We start from the raw sequence: 20,126 nt of genomic DNA on the forward strand, positions 1-20,126 counted from the left end.
ATTGTTGTTGCTTCCCTCATCAGAATCTAAGTTGTTTGCTAAATGGCAGGGTCCCTTTGAGGTCATTCGAGCAATTGGAAAAGTTAATTATGAGATTCGACAGCCTGGGCGTCGGAAGGAAAGTCAAATTTATCATGTTAATCTCCTCAAACCGTGGAAAGAACGGGAGGTCCATTTTATATCTCCCGAACAGGAGGGAGAGGACTATTGGCCCTCAATTGAGCCAGTATCAGCAGTTGGGGTTCTGATGGGGGAACAATTAACTCCTGATCAACGCAAAGAGGTAAGCAATTTAATCAAAATGTTTGATGTGTTTTCTAACGTGCCCGGAAGAACGCATTTGATTGAACACGCGGTTATCACTCCTCCAGGTCTAAGAGTTAGACAGAGACCGTATTGCATTCCAGAAAGTCGGAGAGATTCTGTCCAGAGGGAGGTGGACTGTATGTTGAAACTTGGGATAATTGAACCTTCCCGAAGTGAGTGGTGTAGCCCAATTGTACCAATAGACAAACCAGATGGGTCACTACGGTTATGTATAGACTTTAGGAGGGTGAATGCTATCTCTAAGTTTGATGCATATCCCATGCCTAGGGTAGATGAACTCTTAGACAGGCTGAGGCGAGCTTGGTTTATTTCAACTTTGGATCTGACGAGAGGATACTGGAAAATTCCATTAGCAAAAACCTCTCGTGAGAAAACGACATTCTCAACCCCAGATGGTCTTTTTCAATTTTGTACTATGCCGTTCGGACTTCATGGAGCTCCCGCAACTTTCCAGAGACTGATGGACAGGGTATTACAACCTCATCGAGAGTATGTAGCTGCATATATCGATGCTGTAGTCATATACAGTTCTTCCTGGAAAGAACATTTGAGTAGATTAAAAGCCGTCCTACAGTCTCTGAGGAAGGCGGGGCTCACAGCGAACATGGCAAAGTGCGCTATTGGAAAAGAAGAAACAAAATATTTAGGTTTCATAATGGGTAAAGGTAGAGTGAAACCGTTGATTTAAAAAGTCCAGGCTTTGTTGGATTCACCGGTACCTACCACAAAAACCCAGGTGAGATTGGCTGGTTATTACCGCCGCTTTATTCCACACTTTTCCACTATAGCCACCCCTCTCACTGATCTCACTAAAAAGAACGCTCCAAATAAAATTAAGTGGAGTGCAGAGTGTCAGACGGCTTTTAAGTCTATTAAAACTAACTTGAGCTCCCAATACTATATATTAGTCGGAAGTTACTGCCGAGAGAACAAAGGTACTCTGTGGTAGAAAAAGAATGCCTGGCAGTAAAATGGGCGGTGGAGTCCTTAAAATACTATCTTCTGGGACGACCCTTTGTACTCATCACAGATCACACCCCTTTAAAGTGGTTAGACACGATGAAGGATTCAAACGCTAGGATTACGCGGTGGTACCTGGCGGTCCAACCCTTCGCCTTTCAAATAAGGCATCGTGCAGGTAAGTTACATCAAAATGCTGATTTTTTTTCCCGGGAGGGAGGGGAAAAGGAGGGGTTAGAGGTTTCCGAGTGTTCCTTCAGCTCCACTCTGAGGGGTGGGATATGTGATGAGTCAAAGGGGTTTCGGTCTGCAATTCAGCCTCCCAACAGTAGAAGGCATCAAACCAACTCGGGACTTCCCTTACCAAGGTCTTGTGACCATGACAAAAGTCATCTTTTTGAGGGGCGGCACCTTGGTGAGACGTGGAGGTACGAGTATGTAAATTCCAGCCACTGGAGTCAAGTGAAGTTAAGGATACCTGTCAGTCTGGGATTGGTGATCCACTGACTACCGGGGCGGGGTTTGCATACTAAAGGGAACGTGCTACTGTGTTCAGGGTTGATCCTGAGGAATAGAGTCGGGGAAAAAAAGGCTGGAGGGAAGTACGTGCGGGGTGGACTGTGTTATTTACTTTTAATTACGGACGGAGGCCTTACTAACTTTGCTCTTTTCTATTTTTATTATTTTTTGTTTCATTTTTGGATTGAGAAGATCACGAAGAGGATTAAGAGGCTTCCGTTCCTTTATTTTTGATTACTCCAGCACTCCCTCCCTCACATCCTTCTTTATTGTTTTTTTTCTTTTCCGTGTAATATTAAATACTATTTTTATTTTTTTTACACGTAAATCGCTGTCTGGAAAATCCATTTATACTCACACGCCTCACATGCTAATTTCACGCTTGATCGAAAAACCTTGATGATTCTTCACAGGACAAACTTTTAATCCTGAGCTTTTAGATTTATTTTTCCTAATCCTTACAAGGAACATTTCTCTATTGATGAACATGCCACCTTTCGCAATGTGTGCGTGTGCGTGCGTGCGTGTGTGTGTGTACCTGTTCTACTGGCACACTTTGAGTGAGTTTACACCACAGGCTGCACCCTGTAGATAGTGCAACACAAAGCACAGACATCAGTAAATACTGTAAAGCGATCAGCCATTGTTGTCCGCTTGTTTGCTAAACCCACAGCATCACTGGGCATGCTGGCATGGGAGGGCTTGATACCGAGTCTACCTGCTTACTGGTCCCAGTTTCCATAGAGCAGTAGAGGGAACCACATTAATAAAAACTCTGTCAATTAATAATAATCATCTTTTTATTTTTATATAGCACATTTCATAGCAGACAGCCATCACAAAGCACTTTACAGAGGTAGGCTGTGAACTATATGCAGAATCACTTACAATAGGACATTGATTTAACATCTCATCCACAGGATGGAGCACAAGGAAGTTAAGCAACTTCCTTAGGATCACACACAATGAAGCAGTCAGTAGCAGAGGTGGGATTTGAACCAGTGACCTCCTGGTTACAAGTCCTGGACTTTAACCACTGGACCACACTGCCTCTGATTAAGAAATTGCACCAATTGTCAAAAGGTCTTTTGACCTGGCCGAAGGTCTTATAATTTGACCTCGAAAACAGCCTGCAAACTTTGTCTGGAGCGTATGCTGTGGTGAACGTGGTCCTCAAATGTGAAACCGAACTTAATTTCCAAGTGATTGGACATTTGTTGCTGCAGTTTACTAAAGGTGGCTGGCTCTCCCATTCATGTATCGGGGGGGGGGCATCTTTTCCAGGTGACTGCTTACCTCAGGCGTCTGTAAATACATGTTTTACACGTATTACCTTTATTTTCTAACACTTACAGGGCGAGAAAAGAAAAAAAATCTATTTGGAGTGATAGTGATAAGATGATTATCAAAACAGACCGGTGCTACATCACAAAAGTCAACTGTGGTGCGTAGGGTTAAGAACAAAATCTCTTTATTGGTTAAAAAAACCCAAAAACATTAAGAGACAATGTGTTTTCGACTCAGCATTGCCTTCATCAGGGTGCGTCGTTACATGGAGTGCATGCTAAGTCATTGAAGGTCAGTCTAGCGTTACTACAGGAGTCTGTAATAAAGTCCTATTTGAACTCGACTTTGAAAGATGCATTCATGCCATTTCTTCTAGGGTGATTGGAGGACGTGTGTTTTAATGCATCTTTTGGAAGTCATTGCTTTGCTATGGAAAGAGTCTTTGTTTGTGGTGGAAAGGAGTGTACAATGAAAAAATGATTTTTAATGGTGGGGATTCCTTGAAATGTTTATTATTTAAAGGATGGTTGGCAGCAGAATGCTTTGTCAAAACGTTGGCATTAATGCAAACACTGAACACCTGCTCATAGTTTACATCAATTGTGCAACCGTGATATTGTCAACTACAGCAGAAAGTAAAGCTGATCTTTATTGGGGCCACACTTTCTGTGAATGTTTCCACTACATTGAAGCACTGCTGAACTGTTTTAGCTCAACACAGTACCTTCATTTATTTAGGCCATATGAGTTGTGCTGTAGCACACCAAAGACTGAAGGGATTTCATTACAATACAAGTGGAATGCCATAAAGAAACCCTAGCTAGCAGAACCATTATGAGACCGCAGAATTGCCAGCCAGTAAAACATTGGCTTTGGATTAATATTACACTTGAACATGTAACATAAGGGTACTGATACAGAACTGCGGTACAGTACTACAATGGATTATCAGTGTGTATCGGTCCATTGTTATACCACCGTGGGATCATATTCTAGTCTGCCTTCAGCGGAATACTTAACGACAGGCTGCCGCGCTGTGCCGTCAATGGGATCCTATGTGACGTTCCTTTCTACCGGTCGAGGTGTTCATTTCCATACTTCATCTCTGCTTTTAAACGTGTGCCTTTAAGCAATGCTTTTCTCAGTTGTGTACAGTAAGAAAAAAATGTGTTTGTTTGTTAAATACTACTAAAAAATATATATGTAAAATGTAAAACTAGCAAGAAAAAACCTAATTTAATTGAACCTAATTTAGTTCTTCAAAATCGGTATTTTGCTCCAAACCACTAGAATCACACTGCACTTCTGCCTTTGGTATCTTGTTACCACTGAACACGTACACTGCCGTGGGCTTGAACCTCTCACAGATTAACTGTCATCAAACTGTTGTGTTTTCTGGGTTATAAACAGTGTAACTGTGCTGTATCCAGTGTTGCTGCAGTCCAGCTACAGTTCAGGTCATTGCATTGTGTGTGCTTGTGTTTAGTTTTTTCTATCACTAGTAAATCAGATTCTCACTTAATCAAATCGAACACACTTCACAATACAGGTCTACTATTACAGGTTACATTGTCATTGGCATTTTATTTGGTACACTGTTCTGTGACGGGGAGGATTTAAACACGTTCCCTCCCCCTCTCTGCACTGGTGAGGGCTCCTATATAAATTTCTGTGAGCTATACAAACACAGGTAGAGGAAAGTGCGGCTCTAGAGAGCGACACACCACGGGACGTCTAGAAAGGACTCCAAAGAAAGTTATCAGAAAACCACATGACCCGCCTCACTTATCAACACAAAAAAAAAAAAAGGTAAGCTGGATTCTTTTTGCTTGGCTTTATAAACAGACAATTTACCAATGAATTAATTAAGAACAGGCACTTTTTTGTGTTTCTTGAATTCCCTCCAGTTAGGCTGTATGTTCGAGGGCTTATTCAATTGCAGGACGGCAGACTGTTGGATGCGGTAAGGAGTTATTTCAAGGTCAGATAGTGCAGGGGTATTGACAATAACAGTGTAACAGGTCCTTACCTTCCACTGCCAAGGAACTCAAGTCAAGTCTATTGATGATATTCAAGTCTTTCATGGCTTAACGTGGCTGTTTCAAGGTTTCGAACGCGTACGGAAGGATTCTCTTTTGCATGGCAACTCCCGAAGACGCGGCACTGTTTCCATCACAGGATGAAGATGGGATCTAATCATCTTTCCTTCTCTGGATCGTACTGGGGGATTGCTTAGAACCTGCCAATGCTTCAGTCCACATTGACACATAGATGACTTATCCATTCTATTCTTTGATGTCTAGACGCTGCAGAGTTTGAAAAATACGTTTTTATTGTGTTGTTTGTATACTGTAATAGTTTTTTTTTAATACATTGCAATTGTCTTTGAGGCAGAGTCTTTGCATGTATTGGGTCAGCTAGGTTAATATAATTTTCTTTGAAGAGCCACTCAAGAAGGCATTGCCACATTAGCCGTAGAGCCACTGATTGCATGGCATGGATCAGGGTTCTACTTTTGAGCCATCAGCTGGTGCAACCTCTGCATTTTCCCATTGCTGACCGTCTGCTTGCCAGGTTACATCATGTTTGGATTGTGTGAATCTTAGCAGCTTTAGTAGCACATCAAAGATTCTTAGTTGTAGACCCATACTTATTGCATGCTAAATATGGTAAAGTATATTCAAGCACATGGCAAACCATGGAAACTATTTTAAATGCATAGTATAGCCATGGGAAAAGCATGGGAAAACTGCAAAATTACTGAGACAATTTACCATTGGATTGCAGCTGTATTAGATCAAGTTCAAGGCCCATAAAAATGAGTTCTACAATATAAGGTAAACATTGAAAAACACGTTTGGTCATTGATAGTCCTTTTGCACCATTGTCAAACCACACTGCACTGTACTAGGATTTATAATTCTAAACACTATTACAGTAAGAACAGAACACGCGTTTGAGATAAGAATTCTTATCTGCTCTGTGAATAAAGTTCTTTTGTCTGTCGAACAAAAAGCTTAATGTCTTAACTGATGACAGCCTTAATGTTTATCAGTTGGCAATAGTTTAAACAGACTTAAAGCAGTAGTACCCAGCAGGCCAACACAGCGAGGCTTTGGTTGCAGGTTTATTTTTTTTCTATGGCTTGACACTAGAAGCACAGTGAAATGTGCATTCAGTGTTAGCTTCCACAAGGGCTGTGCTGTATTTTGGAATGAATCGGTATGTACTACAGTTTACTTCCCTTTTCTCTAGCATTCCTACAAGTAGCCTGGACCTTGCAGTGAGGAACGAGCCTCTCTTTGGTTTGCTCCTTGAGACCCGCTGACAATGGCCCTGCTCCGGCCACGCTACGTGATTGACAGGCCCGCTTACTCCATCCCGGACTTCGACCTCGACTGCAACAAGAAAAGCAGGAGCTATCCCGCCGGGGCCAAATTCAGGAAGCTCTTCAGGTACCGTTGCTGTTTGGGACCTGCAGTTTTTTTTCCCTTCTATTTTCTGGATAATTTCTTGCGCTTGTAAAATGTTTGTAGTTGTGGTCGATGCATGTTTGGATTGAAGAAACACGTTTATTTTTTTCAGATGTTCAGGACCGCGGTTAAAAGCCTTCCTGCTTGGGCTCTTCCCCATCCTCACCTGGTTTCCAAAGTACAAGCCCAGGGAGTCTCTGCTCTTCGATGTTCTTAGTGGGATCAGTGCCGGAACCATCCAGGTGCCTCAGGGTCAGTACCAGCCATTGAATTCACCCGCACTGAGAGGAATGCTTCACACCTTCTGATATGTATTTCCAAGATGTGTGTTTAATTCAATTCAGTTCAATTAATTTTATTTGTATAGTGCTTTTCATACACCAATATGTCATGTTACTACATGTTGGTTTAAAACAGAAAGAAGTAAGCAGTATCAGGAAATAATAATAATAATAATAATAATAATAATAATAATAATAATAATAATAATAATAATAATAATAATAATAATATGTAATCATGTAATGCCATTTCATTCAACCTAGGTATGGCTTTCGCTCTGCTGGCCAATCTACCGCCTGTCAATGGGCTCTATTCATCCTTCTTCCCTCTCATCCCCTACTTCTTCATGGGCTCTATCCACCAAATGGTACCAGGTAAGATCCATCCAAATAATGGCCAAGCACCTTTAAGGAGTGCTAGTAGAAAGCTGTGGTGAGCAGATCGTGGTGTTTTTCATCCACAGGCACCTTTGCAGTGTTGAGTATCATGGTGGGGGTAGTCTGTATGGACCTGGCCCCGAACAGCAAGTTCATGCATTTTAACGCCACCTCGAACAAGACAGTGCTGGATGAGACGGCAATGAATGCAGCTCGCATGGGGATTTCCGGAACCCTGGCCTGCCTCACTGCCCTCATACAGGTAGGCACTGCTAGAGAGAAAGAGGGAGTGAGAGAGAGGTTTGAAACACACTGCAGTTTAAGATTGTGGGACTAACCCGTGTTCCCTCTCCGCAGATAGCCTTGGGTTTTGTGCAGTTCGGCTTCGTGGCTATTTACCTGTCAGAGTCCTTTATCCGGGGGTTCATGACAGCCGCCGGGCTGCAGATTCTCATCTCGGTGCTGAAATACATATTCGGGATTTACATCACTGTCTACAACGGGCCGCTGGCCTCTATCTACGTGAGTAGCAAACAGCTCCCCCCCTTGCTTACTATTTTGTTGATGTACGTAAGGATAAGGTACTTAAATGCAACTGCATAATGAACCCCTTAACAGCTGACTGTGCTCAGTTTTAGGCTTGATCATTCTATCAGCACAAGTACAGACCCTAGGCTTACTGTACTTGCCTCCTGTTGGCCACTAGATGGCAGTCCTGGTTTATTTATTAGATATATACATTCATTGGTGCTGCAATTCAATCTGTGACATGCACAATTTTAGCATTGCAATGGTCCTTGATTCAGTGCAAGCTTTGTTAATCTCCTAGACTCTTATCGATGTCATCACCTATCTGCCCAAGACCAATGTGGCCTCCCTGATCTTCGCGCTGGTCACCACTGTGACCCTTATTGTGGTGAAGGAGCTCAACATGCGCTACAAGAACAAGCTGCCCTTTCCCATCCCCATGGAGATCATTGTTGTGAGTACTGCTTTGGGAAAAGACATTATTCAAGCTATAACACGGGGATGGAAATAAGACTTCTATTGCATAGCAGTTTCACCCACTCCAGGTGTTACTACGAGCTTGATTAGCCACAGTGTGTATAGGTAACAAACTCAGGAATGGATCAAACTTCTATGCAATAGGAGTCTTATTTCCATCTCTGCGGACAAAGCGAAAAAGTGGAGAAGTCCTAGCTCGGTTTCTCCTTAACCTCCCAGGGAAAGCGATTCCTTTTAGTTTATTTAGAAACAAAGTTTGTTCAGCTTCTTAAAACCTTATTTAAAGAACAAGGTGACAGATACTTTTGCAAAGGCAGTTGTGTGTTCCGGGGTGAGGAAGTCTGATTACATGAAAACCTAGGAACAAAAATCTCAGAGGATACGTGGGTGCAGTATTTATTTACTGATTGAGTTTATCTGTTAGTCCCGTAGACAAACATTTCAACAAAAGAGTCTCAATTCTATTGTTGGCAGGACCAGCAATCAATCAGTTCTTGTTGAGCAGTTGGTCTTCTGCCAGTCTGTAGTGAGCGATCTGGTTTAAAGAGCTCTTCTGCCAGCCTGTAGTGAGCGATCTGGTTTAAAGAGCTCTTCTGCCAGTCTGTAGTGAGCGATCTGTTTTAAAGAGCTCTTCTGCCAGTCTGTAGTGAGCGATCTGGTTTAAAGAGCTCTTCTGCCAGTCTGTAGTGAGCGATTTGGTTTAAAGAGCTCTTCTGCCAGTCTGTAGTGAGCGATCTGGTTTAAAGAGCTCTTCTGCCAGTCTGTAGTGAGCGATCTGGTTTAAAGAGCTCTTCTGCCAGTCTGTAGTGAGCGATCTGGTTTAAAGAGCTCTTCTGCCAGTCTGTAGTGAGCGATCTGGTTTAAAGAGCTCTTCTACCAGTCTGTAGTGAGCGATCTGGTTTAAAGAGCCCTTCTGCCAGTCTGTAGTGAGCGATCTGGTTTAAAGAGCTCTTCTGCCAGTCTGTAGTGAGCGATCTGGTTTAAAGAGCTCTTCTGCCAGTCTGTAGTGAGCGATCTGGTTTAAAGAGCTCTTCTGCCAGTCTGTAGTGAGCGATCTGGTTTAAAGAGCTCTTCTGCCAGTCTGTAGTGAGCGATCTGGTTTAAAGAGCTCTTCTGCCAGTCTGTAGTGAGCAATCTGGTTTAAAGAGCTCTTCTGCCAGTCTGTAGTGAGCTATTTGGTTTAAAGAGCTCTTTTCACACTCAGGTCATTGCTGCCACAGCTATCTCCGGAACGCTGAAGTTACCAGAGATATACAAGATGGATATAGTCGGGCATATTCCCCTGGGGTAAGCTAATCTATATGCTGGTTCTTAGATCCCAGCCACTGAGGCTCTTCAGAACAGTTCCTCAACCTTTTTCACACCAGAGACCGTCTCCGTCTCATAGCAGTGATCCTGTCCCTGTCCCCAGGTTACCCATGCCCATTCTCCCGAGGGTGAGTCTGTGGGGTGAGATGATTGGAACTGCCTTCTCCCTGGCCATTGTGGGGTACGTGATCAACCTGGCCATCGGCAGGACTCTGGCAGCCCGGTACATCTACGACATTGACTCCAACCAGGTAAGAGCAGGCACAATTCATCAGGTGAGAGAGGGTGGGCATCACTTTTATGTAACACTTTTTTTACCCCCTTATCTGTAGAAATGTCATCACTTACTGTATAATGCATATACATGCAAATACATTACCTTATTGTGCAAGAAAACTGACATACCACAGATGCACTGTTATTCTCATAATGAAATGTTGATTTGCCGTTTGCAGGAGATGGTGGCTCTGGGCTGCAGTAACTTTTTTGGGTCGTTTTTTAATATTCACGTAATCTGCTGTGCCCTCTCTGTCACTCTGGCAGTTGACGCTGCTGGGGGAAAGTCTCAGGTGAGGCAAAGGAATTACAGTATTATTATTATTATTATTATTATTATTATTATTATTATTATTATTATTTTATTTGCAGCAAAGGGGTTTTGGTTACGCTTGTTTAAATATTTAACAAAAGGTTGGTTCTTAAAATACTTTAGACACTGTTGTATCAAGCTTTGTGTAGAAAAAGGAGGATAGTTACCCATACTCCCCACCAGGGAGAGCTCTTTAAACTATCTTAACAGCATCACCTTCAAGTAAAGGTTGATACCAGTGACATTAGAGCTTGGGTGTAGCTTATTAACTTTTGTGTTTTCCCCCAGTTTGCAAGTTTGTGTGTGATGCTGGTGGTGTTGGTCACCCTACTGGCATTAGGTGTTTACATGAATCCACTTCCAAAGGTGAGAGTCTAATAGCCACATGGATTCTGAACGGAATTATTATGTCACACAAACATATCCTTAAGTTTCTAGGATTTCTTCTCTCTCATGCTCTTTCTCCTCCTCTTCAGTCTGTATTGGGAGCTCTGATTGCTGTGAACTTGAAGAATACCTTAATGCAGTTATCCGACCCTTACTACCTCTGGAAAAAGAACCGATTAGACTGTGTAAGTTACTAACAATAATGCAACTCCAATGTCCGACTCCCATGCCTCCCTCACGCCACTCTCATTAATCAGCGAGGTGACTGAATGACAGTAGATTAAGAAAAGATCAAACCCGCAGGCAACCCTTCAAGTCACTCTAATGGTTTTTCCATATCAGTTAGCACACAGTCGTTGAGGTTTTACTCGTGGGGTTGTTTGTGCAAGGAAGTGCACTGAACCACTGTTTCCCATGAAAAAAAAGGACATGTTGTATGTTTTGTGTTGTAATGCACTCAGCGATATGGGGTGCAATCACTGCACTATATACGCCTCCTGGAGGGAGGAGTGCTCTAAGTTTTCTAGGTGTTTTCGAAAATTGGCTCAATTGATTTAGATCACAGGTGGAACAAAGACTAGGAAGGCTTCAGAACTCCAGGACTGCTATTGTGCAGCCCTGCAATACGCTGGGTGCATTAAGTTAAGTAACTGAGCCACTCAGTGACAGAGCCCACTTAAAGGCAGTTCAGCTCCTCCTGAGCAGCTGTGCAACAAGATCCAGCTACCATTTTTAAACAATCAGGAATCATAATTCATAATTTGACTTTTTAAATAAAACGTGACTCCTGTTATATCCGTTAAACATGATGTGAATTAAAGTGCTCTGTTTTTGATTGTCCATAGCTGCTCACCATATCCATGAGTGCCCTTGACCTCCCCACCCCTCTTTGTCTCTCTCTCTTCCAGTTGGTGTGGATTGTTAGTTTCCTCTCAGCCTTCTTCTTCAGTCTGCCCTACGGGGTCGCGGTGGGGGCGGGCTTCTCAATGCTCGTGGTGGTCTTCCAGACACAGTTGTGAGTACATTGATGTGGTAACTGAGGCTTTAAAACTCAACTAATGAGCTGCTGTTGAATCTCTTCCCATCGGACACGCCCTGTGCTCTATGGCTAGCACAGTCCCCCAGCAGCCTGTGTGCTGTCCCTGTCAGTTCATCTCGATACAGTAATTCACAGACTGTGTTAAATCACAGATAGGCATGTGCATCGTGCACATGCTATACTTCCCTGTGCACAGAACAATCACTAATACACTGTCTCTTGATAGAGTGAAAAAACCAAGGGAGCACTTAATGCCACTGAATAGGGAGAATGCATTTCCGAAGTCACAACAAGGCACTAGTGCCTCAGTCTTCCCCTTACCTCATGGTCTCTCATGACTTATTCTTTGCAGCCGGAACGGTTCTGCTCTCTGCCAGGTTGTGGGCACCGACCTCTACAAAAACCCCAAGGTGTATAACAAGGTAAAGCAAGAGTCTCGAGGACACATTGACAGTGCACTGGGTTTATCTTGAAGCCGCGATCTCTGATTTCTTTGTCCTTTTAATTTCAGGTCCAAGAAGTGAGTGGAGTGAAAATTGTGACCTACTGTGCCCCTCTCTATTTTGCTAACACTGAGATATTCTGGCAGAAGGTCATCAAAAAGGTAGATATGCTTTAATGCCTTGTGTAGCATGATGTGCTCAGCGATGCACTACTGACACAGGGAATGCTGCCCTCCTTGGGTGGGGTTATATTGAGCAATAACGTGTGTGTCATCACTACACAGACAAGACTGAACCCTAGGAAGATACTCCGAAAACAGAAAAAATTCCTCAAGAAACAGAAACTGGAGAGGTTGAGGAACAAGGACTCCCTGGGATGCATGAAAGGCCAGGTGTTTATCAGTCAACAGCGTGTCTGCCTGCCTGTCTGTCTGCCTGCCTGTTTGTCTGTCTGTCTATCTGCCTGTCTGCCTGTCTGTCTGCATTGTATGCAATCTCAACTTTTCTAGGGTTACAGAGTCACTTATGGATATAGTCAATCAAAAAGAATAGAGACTTATGCCCCACTTTATTTTCCTGTCACCAGTGCTGGCATCCAATAAGTCCTTCATCAAAAACACATTATAGACAAGAGATTTAGACCCAAGGTAACACTTTACATGAAGTGTCTCTAGTTATTGTGTATTTACATAGTAGCCACTTTGTAAATACATGTGTGCTTACACATAATTACAATGTTATTATGCATAGTTGAAATGTACTTAATGTGTAAAGCGTTTTGCATGATGTAACCCAACCCTACCTGTCAACTCTAACTCTAAATCTAACCCTAACCCCACAAACCTGAATGCTAACCCTAACCCCACTAACCCTAGCTCTCTCTGTATAGACTGTGTCACTGCAGGAGCTGCAGGGGGACTTTGACAGCAGCACTGACCCCAATAACAATGGGGACACTGGCGGGGTCAAGCACATCGGCTACATCAACTTCAAATACGGGGGCCTGGAGACGAGTGGCTCTGCTGGGCCTGCCAGGCCCCCTTCACCTCCACCCCCACCCCCAACTCACCCTGTGTCCCTCCCCGCCCCCTCCACCCACACCATCATCCTGGACCTGGCTGGGGTCTGCTTTGTGGACCTCATGGGGATTAAGGCACTCACCAATGTAGGTCCCCTTATGAACGTTTCCCATAGTAAAAGCAGAGTGTAATACCACGCAGTGAAGGCATGATAAAGCATAAGAAAGCACTGTAAAGAAGAGCGAGCTGTGGTACCGTAAAGCATATTCATAAACATGGCAAACCAGGGTATCATAAATGCGTAGTATAACTGTGACCAAAGCATAAGGTGCAAAAATACCATGGTGAACGTTACTAAGAGTCTTATTGTGCCTCAGGTTTAACCATGCTTGCCTGTGCTGGGCTCAATCCACTTTGCCACTGGGGTTGGTGTTACTCTATAGGTTTTAATTTTCTATTTGTTTTCCTTCTATGTCTAGATGAGCTCCAATTATCAGAAAATAGGAGTCAGATTATACCTGGCCAACGTTCAAGGTAGGAAGCATTGAGGTCATGGCTGGCTAGCATCAGGAATAGCACACACAGAGGCAGAAGACCACATTCAACTGCTTGCTGCATGGTTTTATTAACAACAGATTTAAGCAAACACATCATCATACAAGTAAAAAATATACCCATATCTCAGTGCAGGACAGAGAGCACAGCCTGCTGCTCTCAGACCTGATTTAAACTAAATGAGTCCCAGAACAAAGGCTACGGAAAGCCGTTTTAACATTTAATAAATACATACAGCTCCTGCTCCCAGTCTCTTGCGTACTACTGATAAACACAAGTCCTGCTCTCAGTCACTCCCTTGTTCGGTTTGCAGGCCAGGTGTTTGAGGAGCTAGATGCTGGAGGGGCGTTTGAGGAGAGCAGCTTGAGCCCCGAGCACATTTTCCTCTCCGTTCACGATGCTGTGCTGTATGCCCTGGAGGAGGCGCGTGCGAGGGAGGAATGCAAGGACAAGGTAAGAGCAGGGGCACTTGGCTGGGAAGCAGACACCATGAATCCCAAGCCTGGAAAACAAGGAGATCTGCAACTCAAGCAGAGTGATAAGGGGCTTGAGAATGCCATGCTACTGATGCACGGAATAAGGAAATGTATTCTTAAAGCTTTGGTAAATACCTGTTTCAGATAATCCACATGCCGTCAGGGTCATTAGGGGAGAGCAGTGTTTGCTCTTGAACATTTGTCTGTGCCAGGTGTTTGCTCACCTTTGAGATTCAGGGAAGGTGAATTACAGGAATCCTTTCTTTTTACCTACTGGAGCAATCAAGAACTTCTTGAGGTCACATCAAAGTCTATTATTAGGATTTACAAAAACAACAAAAAAAATCAAATAATGTAATCTAAATTATGGCGCACCTTTGAATGTTAATGAAATAAATCAGTTTAGTAAACATTAAATTCAACCCTGCTTTGCTGTGCCTACGCTTTTGTTAGGAAAGAACAACACTGCAAGGGAAGCCTGCACATGGCTTATGTAGGTTTAATCTATTTTTATAACTTTAGTTACAAAACTGTGGTTTTTATTTGTTTTAAAAGGGATTATGAAAACCAGATGCATGCACATGTAACAGGGGCGGAGGCTGGGCGCTAACCTGCACACTGTAAGCAAGCACCCTAACCACAATGCAAAAGAGACTCGTCTACATTATAGGTTATAGAGCTTTCAACCTCATCTCATCTCAAGAATCCGGAATGAAAGTGCATCACGCAGCACTGCCTGCTACACACACACAGGGGTCCCCATCATTGTGTTCATCAGTTTTTGTTTAATAGTTTGTTTGGTTCTACCTAAAGGCAACCCAAAAGGTCTACAGAAATCTATGATACAAGCTTGGAGACTCACGTTTGCTGCATAAGGGTCTCATAGTGCAAACTAAAGTACTACAGCTTTCCTTGCTTTAGTATGAGGGAAGGGAATGGCTCCATCTAGTGCTATACAGTGTAGTAACATGAAAGCTCTGTCTGTAGATGAGAGAACAAAGGTTTCCAATTCTTTTATCTTGCTCATGTGTTTAGATCTGCCAGTGTTAGGTCATTAAAACTGTGAGTAGATTACACCACCTGGGAGGTACCGTGCTGTAGGTTGAAAATAATGGTGTTTTTTTTCAGGAGGGCTCTGCTCAGAAGGACAAGGAAAATGAAACAGAGGATGAAGAGGACAGAGATCTGGAAGCGGTACAATCACTTGATCAATCAATCAATCGATCAACCAATCAGTCAATCCATCATGCATTATGAGACCATGGGGCTTCGTTTCAAAGCTTTACGCTAGTTAATTCTATGCTAACCAGCCCAGCAACTTCGAGGACTGTTCTAAGCAATGTTTTGTTTTGTTTAAAAGCATGTTTTGATTCATTTAATCGAGTTTGTGGTTTCTGAGACCTTTTGCAACTGTTTCAGCCTTGGCCGACCCACACTTCATGCTGTTCTCTCTTTGCTTTCAACAGGAATTGTTTGGATCCATGTTCAGTAAAGGGGACCACGTGTCCTCGATCCCCAGCAATCGAGACGCACGGCAATGAGGCGCAAGACCAAGACCTTGAGAGTCAGCCAATACAGCGAGACAGCAATACAAGGCACTGTTTATTTCTACAGCAGTCTCCTTTAAAATAGATTTAAAAATGCCTTGAGGATTCCCTGAACGACAAGCACTGAATACAGGGAATTACCCTCTCTATAAATCCACTGACCAGGGACATGACCAGCTGGAACAATGTTTGCTTCCCCACATTGCCCTGTGGCCATGGCTCAGGTCTACCCTAAAATCTCCTTTTCTCCTGGGGGGCGAGGGAACAGTTCAGGATCCATGCCAGCTGGAGCCCTGTCCTCTCTTTCTTTCATGCATGCAAATAAATGTGGCAGGTTTTTTTTTTTGATGTTCCACATTTAGAACTCAGCTTTGTTACTGCAGTCTTGTGTTAGTGTTAGGGGTATGCAACTCTGTTCCCAGGGGGCCATTGGCTTCCAGTTTTAATAATGAGCTGCTTCAGTACTTTTTATAATTGGCCAGAGGTTTAGTTGAATCAATAGTAATTTAGGACATGGAAGGAACAAAGGCCTGTACTGGAAGGACCACGACTGCCTACCCCTGATCTACTGACTAGATTTACAGACTGACAGACAGGAGATCCCTGGCTTGAATCCCATCCCATTGTCACTTGACATGCTTCAGTCACCATAATCTAATGTTGACTCTTTAAAAATCAAGGCTAAAGTCACTTATGTTAAAAAAAAAAAAAAAAAAAAAAAATCCACTGTCATTATTTTCTGAAATGTTTTCCTTAATGTGCCACTGCTAATGTGCTACTAAAGCCAGTTGGTAGAGTATTATTAACAATGAATATGGTACAACTTAGCACCACTGCATTAACTTGAGGCTGTCTGACAGCCTGAAAACTAGTACTTTACTTATTGCAAGTATTCTCACACTAAAGAAATGATTTGTACTGCCGAATCGTGATGATTTTTTCTTTTGATTTTTTTTCTCTTTGTGTTTGTAAACAATCAAAGTATCATGAAACATTACTCGTGATAGCGGGGAGCATGTGTGTGTTCTCTGCGTGATTACTGAAGGAGATTCTATTGAGATCATAGAGAGTTATTGCATTCATATTTGAGTATTAATGTGCTGCAGTCTTGAATATTGAAATTTTTATTAAATACATTATATTGATTTTACTGACTGTGTCGTGTTGTATTTACACATCTTTCATTTAGAATTGGAGTGTATTGTCTTCACAGTTATCACAGACAGCAGCTGCATCAATATATGTAAGTACACAATTATATCAGAAAAGGGTTAGGTTTTGAGTTAGGGTTAGGGGGTTAGGGTTAGATTTAGGTTTCGAGTTAGGGTTTGGGATAGGGTTAAGTTTAGTGTTAGGATTAGGGTGATATCATTTAAAAAGATTTACACATTAAGTACATTGTAACTATGCATAATAATACGTACACATGTATTTACTAAGTAACTACTATGTAAAATCATAGCAATTAGAGACATTACTGTGATGTATTTGCATTAGTACCTAAACAGTTTGCATCAAAGATTTCTTGGCCAATATACATTCCTGAGATGAAAGAGACCAGAGACAAGGATTCGAAGAAGTGTGTGCACAGAGGGGAGTGGTGGCTCACAGCATGTAGATCCAGATGATGTTATCAATCCCGAAGAAGACCACATAGAGGATGACCAAGGTAATGACGGTCCTGGCCGCTCTGCTCTCGAGCATGGAGCTCTGGTGCCTATCTGAGCTCCGTTTCCCTTTCATCTGCTTGCTGTGGTGGTGTAGGACCAAGAGGATGTATCCACTGGCCAAGACCATGAGACCCATGAAGATGAAATCGAGTCCCGTGACGGCTACTCCATTGATGACGTAGGAAAGTTGGTCCTGGAAATTTACATGGCAGAAACCAAGATTGAGGGTGACTATCTTGCAGCCCACGTCATCCAGGAGATTGTGTAATTGGAAGACAGTCATGGTTTGGGGGACTCCTCTGGTGAGGAGAACCATCATGTTGGCAAACGCGAGATGGAACAGAATCATATCCACAGGCTGCAGTCTGCGCTCGCAATAGACAATGTGGGCATAAGCCAACAGAACCAGCAGGTTGCCCAGGATTCCCAGACCCGTTTGCAAGAGGAATGACACACCTTTGATTGTGACACAGAGATCCATTCTGCTCAAGGTTCCACTTCTCTGTCAACCGGGGCAACCTTACCAAACAGAACAAAACAACAGATAATCGTATTTTGCTGAAGAGGCAGTAAACCAACATTAAAAGTGACAGTATTTCAGGTGGCCCACAGTTTTTAAAGAAAAGCATGCAGCACATACCTAGCTAAAAAAAGGCATTCTATAAGATGTACAAGAGATGGAAAAGGGTTAGTTTTGTTTGTGTCTACTTATTGAACTACAGAAATTGCTACAGATTCTTTGCACAGGCTGTAACATACCCTGGTACGCAAACTTGTAATTATTGAAAGAAAGGTGTAGTATAACAATCAAGCAAAACAGAAATAATGTAGTGCAATAAAACTAGATATGCAGCAACTTAAACAAAAGACATAGTGTGATCACTCTTACCAGTGTCTTTTCTATTGCCACGTTGATATATTCACTGCCGGTGGTTTTCTGGGTTGGTTTGTGCAGCATTTCCATTGTTAATTGCATTTTATATCTTTTTGATGCCCCTCTAGAATAGACATTATTTCATGCACTTGAACTTAAAATGACAGCAGAAACATAAAAGCAACACAGTCTCCTGGGATCCGGCGACAGTCCACATTGCAGTGCCTCCAGGAAGCAGAAGCACAAGTTCTGTTTGTGAATCATTGGCGCATCTGTTTTAATATTAAAATGAAATTAGCATGGCAAAGGGTTTATTTAGCTTCAGCAGTTTGCACTGAATGTGTACAACAAATTTAAAAAGAATAAAACAGAAACGCATCAAAAACACAATAATCTTAAAACAAACATAACAAATCACAGTTTGGCTCAGCTCAATATTTGATTCCACACATATATATATTGGGTACACCGTCCGGTTGCCCTTTTGCCAAAGGCTTTAGAAGTTCCCTCTGCCCCTTTTCAAGATTTCTCTTTCTTTTTGATACCGCACTCAAGAAGACAAGATTAATCAATCAAAGATGTGTTAATTGATCAAAGTCCACAGGCATGATTATTTGATTAAACATTAATTGATTACAACCTCTAGTGTGCACACACACACACACACACACACACACACACACACACACACACACACACACACACACACACACACATATATATATATTATTTATTATTTATGCAGTTGGGAAAAGACAGTTGTGGATACAAAACAAAACAATATTTATGCAGTTGGGAAAAGACAGTTGTGGATACAAAACAAAACAAAACCCATTACCATTTAATGACTTGCTAATGTTACCACTAACTGCCACGCATGGGATTCCTCCAGTACCCTGGGGTTTGGAAGCTGTTTTGTTAATGGACTCATACACAACATCAGGGAGCAATTAAATGTGTTTATCAAAATGATGTTAGACACTCCATCACATACTGTTTCTGTACTTATTTCTTAAAAGGTTAGCAAAGGGCGTAACTAGAAGACAAGAAACACAGTCTGTATTACTGCGCTTCACTGTACCATTATAATAAGCATCGACAATTCAAATACAATTACTGTATGCATAACTATAAACTAACATGAAGGCCTGTTGAATTCATAGCACGCTGCAGCCACACGCATCTACATACAGTAGGTCCCCTCTTTTCATCATGGTAAACTTTGATAAAGGTATCCTTGTCCAAATAATTTCAAATGATTCCGTTTTTTTTTTTTTTTTTAGATCCTGATTCAAGAATAGCCAGTACTATAATTTCGTTCACTGTATAATTCTATACAGTTAATCCAGTAGCTGCTGTGAATATGTAAAGGGATATATTAGAGTGTGGCAGGTGTGCCCCGCCCATGTGTGGATTTTGTGTTATGTGTTGCTTGTGGTGTGTTAATGTAGGTGTATAGGTGTCGGTGCACGGGATATAAATGGGTCTGTGTAGCACGAGTGATTTAAAATATATAGTTGTATTTAGGCACAAGGATTGCATAACAGTATATATAGATGCACATTTTACTCACTCAGGGTTGTGTGTTCAGTGAGTGGAGAACGGGTGTGGAGAGGAGAGAATTAAAAACTAAAAGAAAGAAAAAGTAAATATAACAGTTGCTTTGACTCACCCTGTCTGTTTTGTTTGCTTATTTATTTTGGCATCAAGTGCCGTGTGCTGTTTTTTATTTAAATCTTTTATTTGTTTCACTCAATTAAAGGTACTGAGCGCCGCAGAGTCTCAGTTTCACCTGCCAGACATGGGGCTGCGTCCAGAGCCCAGACGAGAAGAGCACGAGCGTCCAGTGCCCAGACAGGGGAGCACAAACATCCAGACCCCAAGCGCAAACTGGGGGGCGTGGAGAGTCACCAAGGGGGGCGAGACTATGACTAAATGGGCAGTTCTGTAAAAATACAAGCATTTTATAACATTTTAAATAAATACATA

The 20,126-nt window shown here is 42.4% G+C and overlaps 2 protein-coding genes across 2 annotated transcripts; one reads left to right on the forward strand and one right to left on the reverse strand.

Moving 5' to 3' along the window:
* Window positions 1–4,537: 4,537 nt before the first annotated feature.
* Window positions 4,538–16,698, forward strand: LOC121299542 (solute carrier family 26 member 9-like). The gene is made up of 21 exons (XM_041227324.1): window positions 4,538–4,902; window positions 6,349–6,548; window positions 6,679–6,818; window positions 7,112–7,222; window positions 7,312–7,487; window positions 7,583–7,747; window positions 8,055–8,207; window positions 9,435–9,517; window positions 9,642–9,789; window positions 9,994–10,107; window positions 10,416–10,493; window positions 10,604–10,699; window positions 11,423–11,529; window positions 11,906–11,975; window positions 12,065–12,157; window positions 12,281–12,388; window positions 12,886–13,161; window positions 13,495–13,549; window positions 13,884–14,023; window positions 15,175–15,240; window positions 15,513–16,698. Exons 2-21 carry the CDS (start codon window positions 6,424–6,426, stop codon window positions 15,585–15,587), a joined length of 2,379 nt encoding a protein of 792 aa, XP_041083258.1. The 5' UTR covers window positions 4,538–4,902; window positions 6,349–6,423; the 3' UTR covers window positions 15,588–16,698.
* Window positions 16,699–17,198: 500 nt separating this feature from the next.
* On the reverse strand, window positions 17,199–17,744 carry LOC121300209 (olfactory receptor class A-like protein 1). Its single transcript, XM_041228703.1, has one exon. It carries the CDS (start codon window positions 17,742–17,744, stop codon window positions 17,199–17,201), a length of 546 nt encoding a protein of 181 aa, XP_041084637.1.
* Window positions 17,745–20,126: the final 2,382 nt, after the last annotated feature.

The sequence above is a fragment of the Polyodon spathula genome, chromosome 25 (assembly GCF_017654505.1).
Source record: "Polyodon spathula isolate WHYD16114869_AA chromosome 25, ASM1765450v1, whole genome shotgun sequence".
Taxonomy (NCBI): Eukaryota; Metazoa; Chordata; class Actinopteri; order Acipenseriformes; family Polyodontidae; genus Polyodon; species Polyodon spathula.

Coding starts and splice junctions, on each gene's coding strand:
- LOC121300209 (XM_041228703.1), bottom strand. CDS start 17,744: ATGGATCTCTGTGTCACAATCAAAGGTGTGTCATTCCTCTTGCAAACG.
- LOC121299542 (XM_041227324.1), top strand. CDS start 6,424: ATGGCCCTGCTCCGGCCACGCTACGTGATTGACAGGCCCGCTTACTCC. Junction 7,488..7,582: donor GCCTCACTGCCCTCATACAG/GTAGGCACTGCT, acceptor CCCTCTCCGCAG/ATAGCCTTGGGTTTTGTGCA. Junction 12,158..12,280: donor GGCAGAAGGTCATCAAAAAG/GTAGATATGCTT, acceptor ATCACTACACAG/ACAAGACTGAACCCTAGGAA.